Source organism: Schistocerca cancellata, chromosome 1, assembly GCF_023864275.1.
Source record: "Schistocerca cancellata isolate TAMUIC-IGC-003103 chromosome 1, iqSchCanc2.1, whole genome shotgun sequence".
Taxonomy (NCBI): domain Eukaryota; kingdom Metazoa; phylum Arthropoda; class Insecta; order Orthoptera; family Acrididae; genus Schistocerca; species Schistocerca cancellata.
In genome coordinates this window covers 509,428,593-509,444,147 of record NC_064626.1, presented here as the reverse complement: position 1 = coordinate 509,444,147, position 15,555 = coordinate 509,428,593, and the positions used below count along the sequence as shown (strand labels likewise).

The 15,555-nt window shown below is 46.0% G+C and overlaps 1 protein-coding gene across 1 annotated transcript in view; it reads right to left on the bottom strand.

Annotated features, from left to right (window-relative positions):
* LOC126186611 (solute carrier family 2, facilitated glucose transporter member 8-like) overlaps positions 1-15,149 on the bottom strand; it is a 37,508-nt gene extending 22,359 nt beyond the window's left edge. Inside the window, exons 1-2 of the mRNA XM_049928229.1 lie at positions 15,074-15,149; positions 5,176-5,456 (exon numbers count right to left, since the gene is read on the bottom strand). Coding sequence (XP_049784186.1) covers positions 5,176-5,456; positions 15,074-15,149 — 357 coding nt within the window. The remainder of the gene's footprint in view (positions 1-5,175; positions 5,457-15,073) is intronic.
* Positions 15,150-15,555: the final 406 nt, after the last annotated feature.

The following is a 15,555-nucleotide window of genomic DNA, read 5'->3' as shown; positions in this document are numbered from 1 at the left end:
CTCAGTTGGACCAGCGTTCGTGCTGGACGTGCAGACCGCGTGAGACGACGCTTCATCCAGTCCCAAACATGCTCAATGGGGGACAGATCCGGAGATCTTGCTGGCCAGGGTAGTTGACTTACACCTTCTAGAGCACGTTGGGTGGCACGGGATACATGCGGACGTGCATTGTCCTGTTGGAACAGCAAGTTCCCTTGCCGGTCTAGGAATGGTAGAACGATGGGTTCGATGACGGTTTGGATGTACCGTGCACTATTCAGTGTCCCCTCGACGATCACCAGTGGTGTACGGCCAGTGTAGGAGATCGATCCCCACACCATGATGCCGGGTGTTGGCCCTGTGTGCCTCGGTCGTATGCAGTCCTGATTGTGGCGCTCACCTGCACGGCGCCAAAAACGCATACGGCCATCATTGGCACCAAGGCAGAAGCGACTCTCATCGCTGAAGACGACACGTCTCCATTCGTCCCTCCATTCACGCCTGTCGCGACACCACTGGAGGCGGGCTGCACGATGTTGGGGCGTGAGCGGAAGACGGCCTAACGGTGTGCGGGACCGTAGCCCAGCTTCATGGAGACGGTTGCGAATGCTCCTCGCCGATACCCCAGGAGCAACAGTGTCCCTAATTTGCTGGGAAGTGGCGGTGCGGTCCCCTACGGCACTTCGTAGGATCCTACGGTCTTGGCGTGCATCCGCGCGTCGCTGCGGTCCGGTCCCAGGTCGACGGGCACGTGCACCTTCCGCCGACCACTGGCGACAACATCGATGTACTGTGGAGACCTCACGCCCCACGTGTTGAGCAATTCGGCGGTACGTCCACCCGGCCTCCCGCATGCCCACTATACGCCCTCGCTCAAAGTCCGTCAACTGCACCTACGGTTCACGTCCACGCTGTCGCGGCATGCTACCAGTGTTAAAGACTGCGATGGAGCTCCGTATGCCACGGCAAACTGGCTGACACTGACGGCGGCGGTGCACAAATGCTGCGCAGCTAGCGCCATTCGACGGCCAACACCGCGGTTCCTGGTGTGTCCGCTGTGCCGTGCGTGTGATCATTGCTTGTACAGCCCTCTCGCAGTGTCCGGAGCAAGTATGGTGGGTCTGACACACCGGTGTCAATGTGTTCTTTTTTCCATTTCCAGGAGTGTAGTTCAAATAATGGGAGTCCACGTAGGAAACAAATCCAACATCAAAAGAAGTTGTGAGAAACCATGGCAGGAGCAGTGGGATGGGGATGAAACTGGGTGCAGAACTTACAAGTTGCTGTCGAACATTAGGGAGCTCCTGCAGCTCAGGTATTTCAAACCAACCATAGGACTGCTGCACTTTTTACTGGACATGGACCGTATCCGGCATATCTAAACCGTTTCGAGAAGCGGCCTACACCAGCGTGTGATTGTGGCGCCATAGAAGGCACTCTAGACCATGTGGTATACGAGTGCCCCACTTAGATAAAGTTGCATCACAACTCAGGCAACAATTACCCAATCGTAACACGCACGATCTGCTCAAGCAACTGGACACATTCCAAACACTTAATGAACTCTCAAACGAAATCTCAAATAAAAACCTAAGGAAATTCCAAAGCAACAATCATAATTAGTATATTACACCAATCTAGACTCCGTGCACATGTCCTGTTCCGCCGGGACGCGGACTTGGCCAGCTGCCTCACGTCTGGGAGGGTGCATAAAACACCGATTATGACAAAGCACTAAATGTGATAGTAGTAATAAGAATTTTAGCTTAGACGTCGGTTAAGACAGGATAAACTGTCAATATAAAACAGCAGCGAATTCAAGATCTTGGGCCAGCGGTGTGCCAGGGGCATGCCCACTCGGATTAGCTCGGTGTTCATGGCCGATGGGATAGGTATGTACATCACGCTCGCACACCTGGAGCGTTGCCGCTAGCATAGAATTAGGAAAAGACATCAACGTATTAACCTTGTAGGTAGCTCAAAAAGCCAAAGTAACATGTAGAATCAATAATGATAGAATAGTGGAATAATAACATAACAACGCACAACCTGTAGTGAAATAATGCAGCTGCAGTAATTGTAAGGAATATGTAGAATTTGAGTATCAATTGTTTGTTTTGAATAAAGAGTTCATTAACAAAAAAAGAAAGAAAATATAGAATGTCGAACACCACCACGTGACTAACGCCCGAAATGACAGACAAAGTGTTGTATCTTACATCCATGTCACACACATGAAGTCTGGAAATAAGGTTGTGTGCAGCAAGACTTGTGTCCCCATGGGCCGTGCGATGTACTGAGTAGCAGGTGCTGCTGTAGATCATACAGTTTTTCCAGAACGAATCACCCACACTTGGCCAAGTCAAGTGAACCATTACATTGAGCACATACGAATAAATACGTTAAGAATCAGATAACTAATTTAGGATTGTAGGTTCTGACACTCATGAAGCAGGGAATTGAATTATCACAATTAGTGGTCGATTACATATATATTAAAAAGTAGCATAAATTTAAAATAGCAGGCCTCGTTACACTCATATATGTTACTTATTCTTTGCGTAGATTACCGAAATCAGCTAAACAGCCATATGTTAACAAATCTATTAGAATCTGTTGCATTTTTATGATACTGTCTCATCATCTGTGATACAGCAAGTACTTTTCTCCACACATTTTAGTGGAATTTCTCAAAGACGCTGCACAAAGCGTAGCTGCAATATTATTGACTTCACAATCAATAAGAAAATCGACAAAAATCCAATGAAACCCATAAAAACTCATTTTAACCCTTTTGCTGCTAGAGATGTGCTCTGTGCATTTCGTGCTAAGGGCACCTATTGTTATGGCTACGCTCTAGCCAAATGCTGGTGCCTGTACTTGGAGAGGGTGTTTTGGCCGATGTGAAATACTTATCTGATTTTTCGAAAAATGTTAGATAAAAAAATCGATTTTTGCATATTTTACAATCTGGTATCTTGCTTCAATAAAGGACTGAAATCCTTTTTGTTATATGCCATAGTTACTCGATATGTCAATTTAAGTAAAACATTGCACGAAATTTTAAAGGTTTTGCAGAAGTAAAAACGCATTGTGTAAACTTTCAAAATGGCTCTGAGCACTATGGGACTTAACATCTGAGGTCATCAGTCCCCTAGAATTTAGAACTACTTAAACCTAACTGACCTAAGGACATCACACACATCCATGCCCGAGGCAGGATTTGAACTTGCGACCATAGCGATTGCGCGGTTCCAGACTGTAGCGCCTAGAACCGCTCGGCCACAACGGGCGGCCTGTGTAAACTTTGTGTATGGTTGTTCTTAGTTCATACACTGCAGTGACTGAAATGTAGATATGATATCAGAATATTATTTAAATTGAAAGCAAGAAGATACCTCATTTCGTTCTCGAATTACTGAATTTAATACCCGATGGACGGCCATGCTCAGACGCGCTCATTCACATTTTTGTGCATCGCTAATCGTGTGGTCGTAACAATCGTAATATCTCGTTAAACGATTCAAGACATTGAAAATACGTTATTTGTAAGTGAGGCACATTTATTGTATGATAAACATTCGAAACTCTTTTATTCAGCGAGTTATGGAAGTAGTTCGTCCGCATCAGTGAGAGGTCGACAGCGCAGGACGCATACAGACTGTAATATTAGTAAGCTTCGCCTAAAAAAACATTAATATACGCTCAATAGTAAACGCGTGATGGCCTAAAGTTATCGACCAATTGTAAACTAAAAGAAAGGAACCATCACATAGCAGCGACAGAATCTATTATTCTTTACCTTTGCCGTTCTTGCGCGGTACCTGCAAATCTCTATGTACATGTATCGATTAATGATACGAAAAAGAATTCTGTTGTTTCAAGACATATGAGGCATTTGGCGCCTCACCTTTTACTGTTTGTATTCCATGAGAGGCGGACGCGGACTTGCTGCGTTCCGCAAAGGTATTTTATATTTCATGTGAAAATATTGAGTGAATATGCTAATTGTTTTTTGTCCAATCAGAAAACATAGAGTTTTTGTAACTGATTACGAACAGACAGCATCAAGAGTGCATTTTGACTGTTATGTATAAAGTGTTTAACCACAGTGGTCATCTATTGTAATTTAATATGAAAAGGTACGCAGCATTAAGAAAAGTGTGTTAAAAATAAGTGTGCTTATTTTAGTAAATTAACGTTGATGATTTCCATCTCTTCATTTACTTAATTGATAATTATTTTGTGTTAGTTCAACATCAGAAATTACGATCACGCTGATGGGCCGAACGCAGCATGAGGCAGAAGGAACATTATCGTTTTCCTAATATTTCTGAACCAATTTTTTTAAATTGTGTAGTGTTGCATTTTTTTTAAGTCTACAAATCTTCTGGTCCCTTAGTGTTGTTTCGGGTATGACTACATCGCGAATATAAAAATGCACAGAAATGATAATGTTTCTCTTATTCAGGTATTTAATGCTCGACGTATGTTATTATATTAGTGTAATCAATCCCTGATTCTGTTGCCAAGTGGCCCACCAAATATTCACTTTTCGACATTTAAAAAAAATAACATAAAATAAGAATTCTTTTTCTTTTTGTCCCCCAAGAGCAACTCTACAAAACGTGCACTGCTATGTAGGAAAACCCGAGCAGCGCGCGTATGCACGTCCACAGCACCTGTCGAGCGCCGCGAGAAAGACGGGCTGTGGCGCGTATGTCACAGCACAGGGCTCTGCAGATCTTCCGAGTACCAGCAGGCATCCAGCAGGAAGCGAGTAACTTTTTCAGACAAGTTTAACAATTCTTGACTGCGCCCGTAAATGCATGCACGCTGTCGATAGGACACGACAAAGTTAATGTTGATAGCGAGTGTCTTTTCAGTTACACACTGTTGTCCAGTGGGCTTCCCAAGGAACCGAGATCTCGTGGCGTGTGGCAAGTCAAGTTAACTAGTGTGACGTCACAAGTTCGTTACAAGGCGTGTATTTCTCGCTGGTCGAAGCACCTGGGGAACAAGTTGGTTACAGGGCATGTATTTCTCGTTGGTCCAAGCAAACACCTGGGGAACGCCGTTGCAGGAAGTGTATGCTGGCCCACAGCAGCGAAAGGATTAACCGACTGGTGTTACCCCCACCCCCGCCCCCTCAAAAAAAAAAACATCCAGCCCTGTCAAAGTGTGTGCGGTACTGACCCACTCGTGGAAGAGCAGCAGCAGCCATCCGACGCAGAGCAGCGCCCCGAAGGCTAGCAGCGGCAGGCGTCGGCCGTAGCGGTGCGTGAGGAATCCGGCGGGCAGCGAGCCGGCGAGCGCACCCAGCGGCAGCAGCGCGCCCACCCAGGCGCCCTGCGCCGCGCTCAGCGGCTCGCCCTCCACCAGCCCGGCGCCCGGCTGCTCCAGCAGGCGCTCCAGCTCGGGCAGCACCGGCGCTGTCCAGCCCATGGCGCAGCCCACGCACAGCGTGCTCAGGTTAGCTGCCGGCATCCGAACACGCGAGTGTCACGGCCAAAGAGGCACACTCGGACTATATGTGGTTTCTGCAGTCAAATGGAAACGTCCGAATCTGACATGCAGTCCATAGTATTCGTTATCACTTACAAGGGAACCTCCCCATCGCACCCCCGTCGGATTTAGTTGTAAGTTGGCACAGTGGATAGGCCTTGAAAAACTAAACACAGATCAATCAAGAAAACAGGAAGAAGTTGTGTGGAACTATGAAAAAAATAAGCAAAATATACAAAGTGAGTAGTCCATGCGCAAGATACGCAACATCAAGGATAGTGTGAGCTCAGGAGCGCCGTGGTCCCGCGGTTAGCGTGAGCATCTGCGGAACGAAAGGTTCTTGGTGTAATGGTACTTGAATTGCTTAACCATTACGGCAGCTCACCTGAACCTCTCGATACCAGCAATATTCTACTGTGTTTCTGTAAAGTAGTTAACATATTTCTGAGACAACATTCAGATTGTATTTGAATAATGTAGAGGCACTTTTATACATCGATATGTTTATATTGCAATGATATTATTCTTATGTGTATTCTTTCTTTAGCCACTATGATCTTTGTTGTACTTGTAACTCTGATTTTTGGGCGCGTATGCGATTATTAGTTAGTTAGTTGTTAGAGTCGAACCTTGAGAAAGTCAAGTCTTGGACGTCATGTTGGAAGGACGTATATTGTAGCCAGTTTATCAAATGTGAACTTTAGCAGTGCTGAAGATGTTTTCAAGTATGTTTTGTATTGTGAAGTGAGGTTTTGAGGTTTTGTGTGTTACGTGCTATCGCAACAAAAACAATAAAAAAAAGTGTAACTTAAATTCGGAGTGCTGATTTTTTTTTTTTCATCACCATTGTGCTAACTTTGAAAGGTTTAATCTTCAGGAATGGTTTGAGAAGCGCATCTACAAAACTTTTGAAGATAGCAGAATAAAACCTAGGCCTCTTTGCATCCGAGCTTGGAATCAACACCACCTAGATTTTCGACGATTGATCCAGGATTTTACAGCGAGACCAGCGTGGGAAACACGAACAGATGAGTGCCTAGTTCATTCATTATTACATGAAATGACTTTATTAACTGTGCTCTAATGACACCTGCCACATAATAACTTTGTTGTTGCCCGCAGATGCAGTGTTTAGCAGCGCGAGCAACACCACAAAAAAAAATGGCTCTGAGCACTATGGGACTCAACTGCTGTGGTCATAAGTCCCCTAGAACTTAGAACTACTTAAACCTAACTAACCTAAGGACATCACACACATCCATGCCCGAGGCAGGATTCGAACCTGCGACCGTAGCGGTCGTGCGGTTCCAGACTGTAGCGCCTTTAACCGCTCGGCCACTCCGGCCGGCAGCAACACCACAATCATTAAATTTTGACCTTTGTTGTGGTAGGGTTGTTAGACTGGTTAAAGTCTTCCCTCGAGTGAAAAGTTTACATTCTTTATTTTCGCTTACATTCTTTATTTTCGCAAAGTTATGATCTGCCCGTTCGTTCATTGACGTCCCTGTTCACTGTAATAAGTTTAGTGTCTGTGTTTTGCGACCGCACCGCAAAACCGAGCGATTAGTAGACGAAAGGACGTGCCTCTCCAATGGGAACCGAAAACATTTCATCGCAAGGTCATAGGTCAACCGATTCCTCCGCAAGAAAACACGTCTCATATATTCTATACGACACTGGTGACGGCATATGCGTCACATGACAGGAATATGTTGTCGACCCACCTAACTTGTACACTTGGCGAATGGGTAAAAAACTACTTTGTTCGACAATCCTTCGATCCCCTAACGAACTTTCCGATTCCTTACAGTTCGGAAAATATTCATTGACCTTGTTATTGAAGTCGCGAGCTATATTTGCTGGATTCATATTGCCCACGGAATACATCTCACGTATTTAATGCACTCTCGTCCAAAGCAGCGAACAGTCAACTGCCAGCCAGGGAGCCTCGTTATCAGGAATACACTCTCTTCCGTGCGCTGTAGTCGACTGACGTCGTATGCTTCGATGTTTGTTTAGGTGTAGCGTCCCCTTACTACGGCACAGTTACCTCACATCGGACGGACGGACGGACAGATAATAATTGTCTGAAAATAAAAAATTAAACTTTTCAATCGAGGGAAGACTTGAACCAAGGACCTCTCATTCCGCAGCTGCTCACGCTAACCACGGTACCACGGCGCTCCTCAGCTCACGCTATCCATTATGTTGCGTATCTTGCACATGGACTACTCAGTTTGTATATTTTGCTTATTTTTTTTTTCATAGTTCCACACAACGTCTTCCTGTTTTTCTATTGATCTGTGTTCAGTTTTTCAAGGCCTATCCACTGTGCCAACTTATAACTAAATCTGAGGAGGGTGCGATGGGGAGCTTCCCCACTCTTTCTGGCGACATATCAAATACCTCCTGCTCCCAGAAAAATGTACCAAGCTCACACAACGAGGTAACAGATAATCACAACAGAGCTGAAACTAAATCTCAAAGCGATATGTGACAGTCATGATACAAGGCGTTCTACAACCTCTGACAATAAAGTTCGTGAATGAAGTCAGAACGGTCGATCGGGCAACACTGGCCACTCACAATGCTGCACCTGCGTAGCGGCCGGTGTTGACAACTTGCCCCCACCGTAGTTCATTTGAGCATCGTGTGTGTTCCGTGTTGGACTTGTTGGACGAAGTGCTTGTTTAGTGCTTGGTTCTGAACTGAGAACAGGACAATGAACTACCAAAGAATCAATTTAAAGATTTGTTTTCATCTTAGCAAGACATCGAAATAAACGCTTGCAATGCTGCTATGTGTTTATGGGGATCCAGCAGTGTCCATGAAGTGTGTGTACGAGTGGTTCGCCCGTTTTCGAAGAGGCCGGGAAAGTATTTCTGACAATGCCCGTAGCGGATGACCGGCGACCGCCGCCACTAGCGAACACACTGAAAAAGTGAGGACATTAATCACGAACGACAGTCGATTAACTGTGCGCGTGATAGTGGATGAACTGCAGATGAACTGTGAATCCGTGCGACGAATCCTTACCCAGTAGTTAGGGAAGAGGAAAACGTGTTGTCGTCTTGTACCATATCACTTGACTGACGATCAGAAGCGGGCGCATTTAGAGGGTTCACAGGATTTTGTCGAAACGGTGGATGCGACACCCAATTTCGTGGATTGTATTGTCACTGACGATGAAACATGAAGTCTCCGGTACCACCCTGAAACGAAACGACAAAGCATGGAATGGTGTATCCGACAGTACCTAGTCGGAAAAAGGTCAGAGACGAAAAATCACGCAAAAACGATGCTCAACACCTTTTTTGATAGTCAAGGCATTATCCATAAGGAATCTTTATCTCAGGGAACGACGTTGAACGCTGTACGGTACGTTGAAATTTTGACCCGTTTCATGCAACGTCTACACAGCGTACGACCCCAGTACGCACAACAAGGTTCCTGGTTTCTTGTTCACGGCAACCCTCGCCCACACGCAGCCAATATCGACAAACAGGTCTCGGCAAAAAAGGGGGTAGTGCAACTTGAACATACAACATACTCGCCAGATCGCAATCCTCCAGACTTCTTCCTATTCCCTCGACTCAAACTCGCTTTGAAAGGAAAGAGATTTGATGATATTCCTGACATCCAACGAAAGATGATGCGGCTTTTGAACACCATCCCAAAGGAACACTGTGCAATGTTTCCAAGACATGTATTGCAGAGCTCAGCGGCACATAGTTATAGGTGACTATTATGAACGACAGTAAGGTAACTGAAATTCGTAGTTCGTCTACGTTAAAGTTACAGCACTATCCACCGAACTCTATTGTCAGAGGTTCTACATAGTCACCATCCAGTTGAGTGTAGCGCAAAGAACGTTCATACAGCCATGCGAAACTGTCCGAGAAGCCATTCTTTGGAACGTTGTTCAACTCACACATCAATCATATCGGCTAGAATGTCGGTTATGTCGTCAAAGCGTTGACCTTTCATGTGAATGTCTATACTTTGTTGTTTTACGATAGATCCGTATTGATAACAACAAGTCTAGTCACAAGCGACGATTTTTTTCCAGAAACGTATTGTCCCTGTTTTGCATTTCAATCAAGTCGCGGCAGGCGTAAACACGTCGTTGTTTTTCTTCGCAGGTCAAGGTGTGCGGGGCCAGCTTTGCACACATTTTTCTTTTCTTCAAAACATTCTCTAGAGTATCTTGAAGACTACTTGGAAATGTTCCTACATTGCATTAACGACACAGCAACGATGACACAGCGGTTGCACATCCACTACGTAACGCTGCCTGCTCACAACTGACTGGTCCCGTGCTCATCTCCGGTTAACAGCTTTTAGTTCAAGCTGCCACCGCAGTTAGTGCACTGACGCCGCTTACACGCCAGCAGTAGAAGAAGTCTCGGAACTTTTCAGACGGGGGGATAGACTAAGTAAAAGTGCCTTACCTACAGCATGTACCGTACATATGAGATAGCAAAACCCCCGCAATGTGTCCGCAGCGCAGGTGCAGTCTCATCCACAAACCATACCCAAACTTGCAGTATACATGCCAATGTAATACACTCCTGGAAATGGAAAGAAGAACACATTGACACCGGTGTGTCAGACCCACCATACTTGCTCTGGACACTGCGAGAGGGCTGTACAAGCAACGATCACACGCATGGCACAGCGGACACACCAGGAACCGCGGTGTTGGCCGTCGAATGGCGCTAGCTGCGCAGCATTTGTGCACCGCCGCCGTCAGTGTCAGCCAGTTTGCCGTGGCATACGGAGCTCCATCGCAGTCTTTAACACTGGTAGCATGCCGCGACAGCGTGGACGTGAACCGTATGTGCAGTTGACGGACTTTGAGCGAGGGTGTATAGTGGGCATGCGGGAGGCCAGGTGGACGTACCGCCGAATTGCTCAACACGTGGGGCGTGAGGTCTCCACAGTACATCGATGTTGTCGCCAGTGGTCGGCGGAAGGTGCACGTGCCCGTCGACCTGGGACCGGACCGCAGCGACGCACGGATGCACGTCAAGACCGTAGGATCCTACGCAGTGCCGTAGGGGACTGCACCGCCACTTCCCAGCAAATTAGGGACACTGTTGCTCATGGGGTATCGGCGAGGACCATTCGCAACCGTCTCCATGAAGCTGGGCTACGGTCCCGCACACCGTTAGGCCGTCTTCCGCTCACGCCCCAACATCGTGCAGCCCGCCTCCAGTGGTGTCGCGACAGGCGTGAATGGAGGGACGAATGGAGACGTGTCGTCTTCAGCGATGAGAGTCGCTTCTGCCTTGGTGCCAATGATGGTCGTATGCGTGTTTGGCGCCGTGCAGGTGAGCGCCACAATCAGGACTGCATACGACCGAGGCACACAGGGCCAACAGCCGGCATCATGGTGTGGGGAGCGATCTCCTACACTGGCCGTACACCACTGGTGATCGTCGAGGGGACACTGAATAGTGCACGGTACATCCAAACCGTCATCGAACCCATCGTTCTACCATTCCTAGAACGGCAAGGGAACTTGCTGTTCCAACAGGACAATGCACGTCCGCATGTATCCCGTGCCACCCAACGGGCTCTAGAAGGTGTAAGTCAACTACCCTGGCCAGCAAGATCTCCGGATCTGTCCCCCATTGAGCATGTTTGGGACTGGATGAAGCGTCGTCTCACGCGGTCTGCACGTCCAGCACGAACGCTGGTCCAACTGAGGCGCCAGGTGGAAATGGCATGGCAAGCCGTTCCACAGGACTACATCCAGCATCTCTATGATCGTCTCCATGGGAGAATAGCAGCCTGCATTGCTGCGAAAGGTGGATATACACTGTACTAGTGCCGACATTGTGCATGCTCTGTTGCCTGTGTCTATGTGCCTGTGGTTCTGTCAGTGTGATCATGTGATGTATCTGACCCCAGGAATGTGTCAATAAAGTTTCCCCTTCCTGGGACAATGAATTCACGGTGTTCTTATTTCAATTTCCAGGAGTGTATTTGTGAACTATCCCCTCTGAACTGCACCTACAACTGCAAGGCAAAATACTCTTCACCAAGCTAGAAATACCGTCCCTATCCATTCCACAAATACGCTATTCGATGCCAACAACTTGCTACGTCTTATACCTTCACTACAGGAAAAGGATACGTTTTATCGCACGACGTAATGCAGATCTCTTCGAATGACTCCCTATCGTCCATCAAGAGACACTAGCTACCTATTCCACACTTGCCCACGTTACCTAAATGTCGCCTTCACGTTCTCCAAGAACGACACTCATTTCACTTTCCCTTACTTACATACCACTGTCCCAGCTGTGGTTCTCTCCAACTCTACCATGAGTAGCAGCTGTAATCATGGAACAAAACTCAGAAATGCGTGTCTCCAAAACGTCTAACAGCTCCCCGTCCCAATATACTTTAGCAGCACTGTCAAAATTCCAAAATATGAAAACAAGTTATTCATATTACAAAAAATACATATTCATTGTCCCTAGAAGAAATACTCAGTTCTCTAAACTGCGAAAAATAATAAAGAATGTATGATGATGCAATATATCTGAATCGACTTCTTTCTTCTGGTGACACTGTACTGTTCATAGTGAAGACAAATTTAAACAATTGTAACATGGAGTAACTTCAAAAACCGAGTTTGAAAGTATATATCCTCATACGCTCAAACAAATGTACAATCAACACAACAAAAAGGAAACTGTATAAATTAGCAACGAAGTCGTAGAACCAGTTGTTGAATTTTAATAGTATTTTTGAAAGCAACGATTGGTCGAGCAGGAGGGGAGCGAAAATGGCTTCCAGTTATTTTTCTAAACTTAATAGATTTTAAATTTTTTTTGAAATATTTTATCGTGTTTCAATTGCAAGCCAGCGATTTTGCTTACATGTTTTATTTTTTTAACATAATTGAACAGTACCAACCGCATAAACATGTTTATTTAATTTACTGGTGACCAGCTTCTACCACTGTTCCTGTCATCATCAGACCGCTTACTCCATGGGAGACTGCTGAAGCTGGCAATGAGCAGGCGTCATTCTAGGAGGCTTCTACCCACTTCAGCGTTTTTCAAAATTAAGTTTCTAGTATTCTGAAGTAACACGTTTACAATCAGTTTTGACTTAGGACAGCTCCATACGGACGTTTAAAGATAAACCTTTTAAAAAACTAAGGATTTTTTAGTGAGAAATAGCGAGATTGTTAGGAATCAATAACAGACACGAGAAAACATATGAATCAGGGAGTAGACTTGAATCGAAAATGTTTCATATTTAAAACGAAATGCACATGAATGGAACATTTAGCCAGACGAATGGGTTGGTACTCGTCGATGGACCAAGGAAAATCTAGATCCCAAGAGATAAAGAAAAACAATTTCAAATGTGTGTGAAAACTTATGGGAGTTAAGTGCTAAGGTCATCAGTCCCTAAGCTTACACACTACTTAACCTAAGTTATCCTAAGGACTAACACAAACACACACACACACACACACACACACACACACACACACACACACACACCCATGTCCGAGGGAGGACTCGAACCTCCGCCGGGACCAGCCGCACAGTCCATGACTGCAGCGCCTAGGCTGCTCGGCTAATCCCGCTCGGCAGATAAAGAAAGATTTAGTCGACGATGTTATGAAGAATCAGTACGTGTCATTTCGAAACATACGGGTGTAAAACATCTGGCTCTTGCATGCATCATTGTTTATTGTCGTCCAAAGTGTTATAACGTTATAACACGGGAGCGACGTCAGACAGAACATTTTATCGAAGTTTGCAGCCTAGGTCATTTGCTACGTGTAAGTTTACATACGATGCTTAAATACGATGATCCACTGCTTTAGCTGACGTGGTGCCAGTGGATTGGCAGCCGGAATACGGTTTGCGCTAAAACTTACAGCTTCAGTACTATTTATTAGCTGAACAAAATGTCAGATATAGAAGGGTGAAAAGTCTTCTTGAACTGATTAGTATGTACTTGCTACAATAATCTAACTATAACTTTTGTAAAGTAATAAAACTTATTAACGACGGAAGCACTCTACGAACAATGCACCACAAAGCGCTCCGCGCCGGCAGTTGGATCGAAGTACGCAACTTATTGGCAGCGGTGTTGTTGCCTTTAGGCGCGAGTATGCGAACAATGCAGGCTGATTAATTAGTAGAGAAGTGTTTTATTGCACACAGTGCATGAAACATAAACTCTACAATATCTTGAGTCTGGATTACAGATCGACAGTTGTGGCCGGCCGGAGTGGCCGAGCGGTTGTAGGCGCTACAGTCTGGAACCGCGCGACCGCACGGTCGTATGTTCGAATCCTGCCTCGGACTTGGATGTGTATGATGTTCTTAGGTTACTTAAGTTTAAATATTTCTAAGTTCTAGGGGACTGATGACCTCAGCAGTTAAGTCCCATAGTGCTCAGAGCCATTTTTTTCGGCAGTTGTGTGTACAGGACTTTGTGATCATGGGCTTCTTATTTTAAACAACGCCAAAGTAGTGAATAAAGTAACTGGAATCTAGACTGAAATTTTCACTCTACAGCGGAGTGTGCGCTGATATGAAACCTCCTGGCAGATTAAAACTGTGTGGCGGACAGAGATTCGAACTCGGGACCTTTGCGTTTCGCGGGCAAGTGCTCTACCAACTGAGCTACCCAGGCACGACTCACGCCCCGTCCTCACAGCTTTAATTCCGCCAGTACCTCGTCTCCTACCTTCCAAACATCACAGAAGCTCTCCTCAGTTTCCCAGGAGAGCTTCTGTGAAGTTTGGAAGGTAGGAGGCGAGGTACTGGTGGAATTAAAGCTGAGGAGAGCTTCTGTGAAATTTGGAAGGCAGGAGACGAGGTACTGGCGGAATTAAAGCTGTGAGGACGGGGCGTGAGTCGTGCCTGGGTAGCTCAGTTGGTAGAGCACTTGCCCGCGAAACGCAAAGGTCCCGAGTTCGAGTCTCGGTCCGCCACACAGTTTTAATCTGCCAGGAAGGTTCATAACTGAAATCCCTTGTAAAATATGGATTATGTCACTTAATAATCTGGCTGTGCCTGATTACCCAAGTTACGTTTAGTAGCATTTCATTTCAGATTACAGTGCCTCATTAGGAAGCGACGACTCCCATGTCACTGTGCTGGGACAAACTCAAACTACTTGGGGTGAAGACGCAGGATTAGTACAGCTTTCAGAACACTGCGGTCTGTCCCGATGCGTTAAGCTTCTACTCCGACCTCCGTATACACTGCAGTCTCAGTGCAAGAGAAGTCAGCACCGTCGGCACAATGGTACAATTTGTAGTGTGGAAGGTTTCATACAAAATAATGTAAATCGTCGTAAGGGGCAGAATTCAGGTGCATCGATAAAGACAGCACTCGAAGGAAACACCTAGACGAAGCGGATAGCAGACGGTTAATGACGACGAACAGCTGACTTAACCACAATGCTTTTCGAAAACATGTTGAGTTGGCTGAATGGCTGCATAGCCAAAAACGAAATTAAGAAAACAAAAGCCATATCACCACGAGAGGAACTTGACATTCGTGTCCCTGGAACGAGTGATGGACTGTGCAGACGGACTCACCGATCGTGGCGGCGGCCACCTGCTGCCAGTGGATGCGGTCCTTGACGGGGGCCGAGCCCTCAACCCGCTTCGCCATGCTGCCGTGTGAAGACGTCAGCGGCCCGTGGTCGCTGTAGGTGCCGTCTCACGGCCTGTTCCAGAGTGACTGCCGGGCCTGTGCCACCAACATACACACATAAACTCAACTACCTGGTGTCCATTTGAACAACCTAGCAAGCTCTAATCAGCTAAAGAAAGCAAGCGATGTACAGCATTGCTGGCTGAGAAATTCGAAGCCGTTTGGTCAGTTGTTTAATCGACCGAACACCGTCGTAAGTGTCACACGCTCTCACTTCACGAAACGCTGCAAAGGTACAGGGTTATTACAAATGATTGAAGCGATTTCACAGCTCTACAATAACTTTATTATTTGAGATATTTTCACAATGCTTTGCACACACATACAAAAACTCAAAAAAAATTTTTAGGCATTCACAAATGTT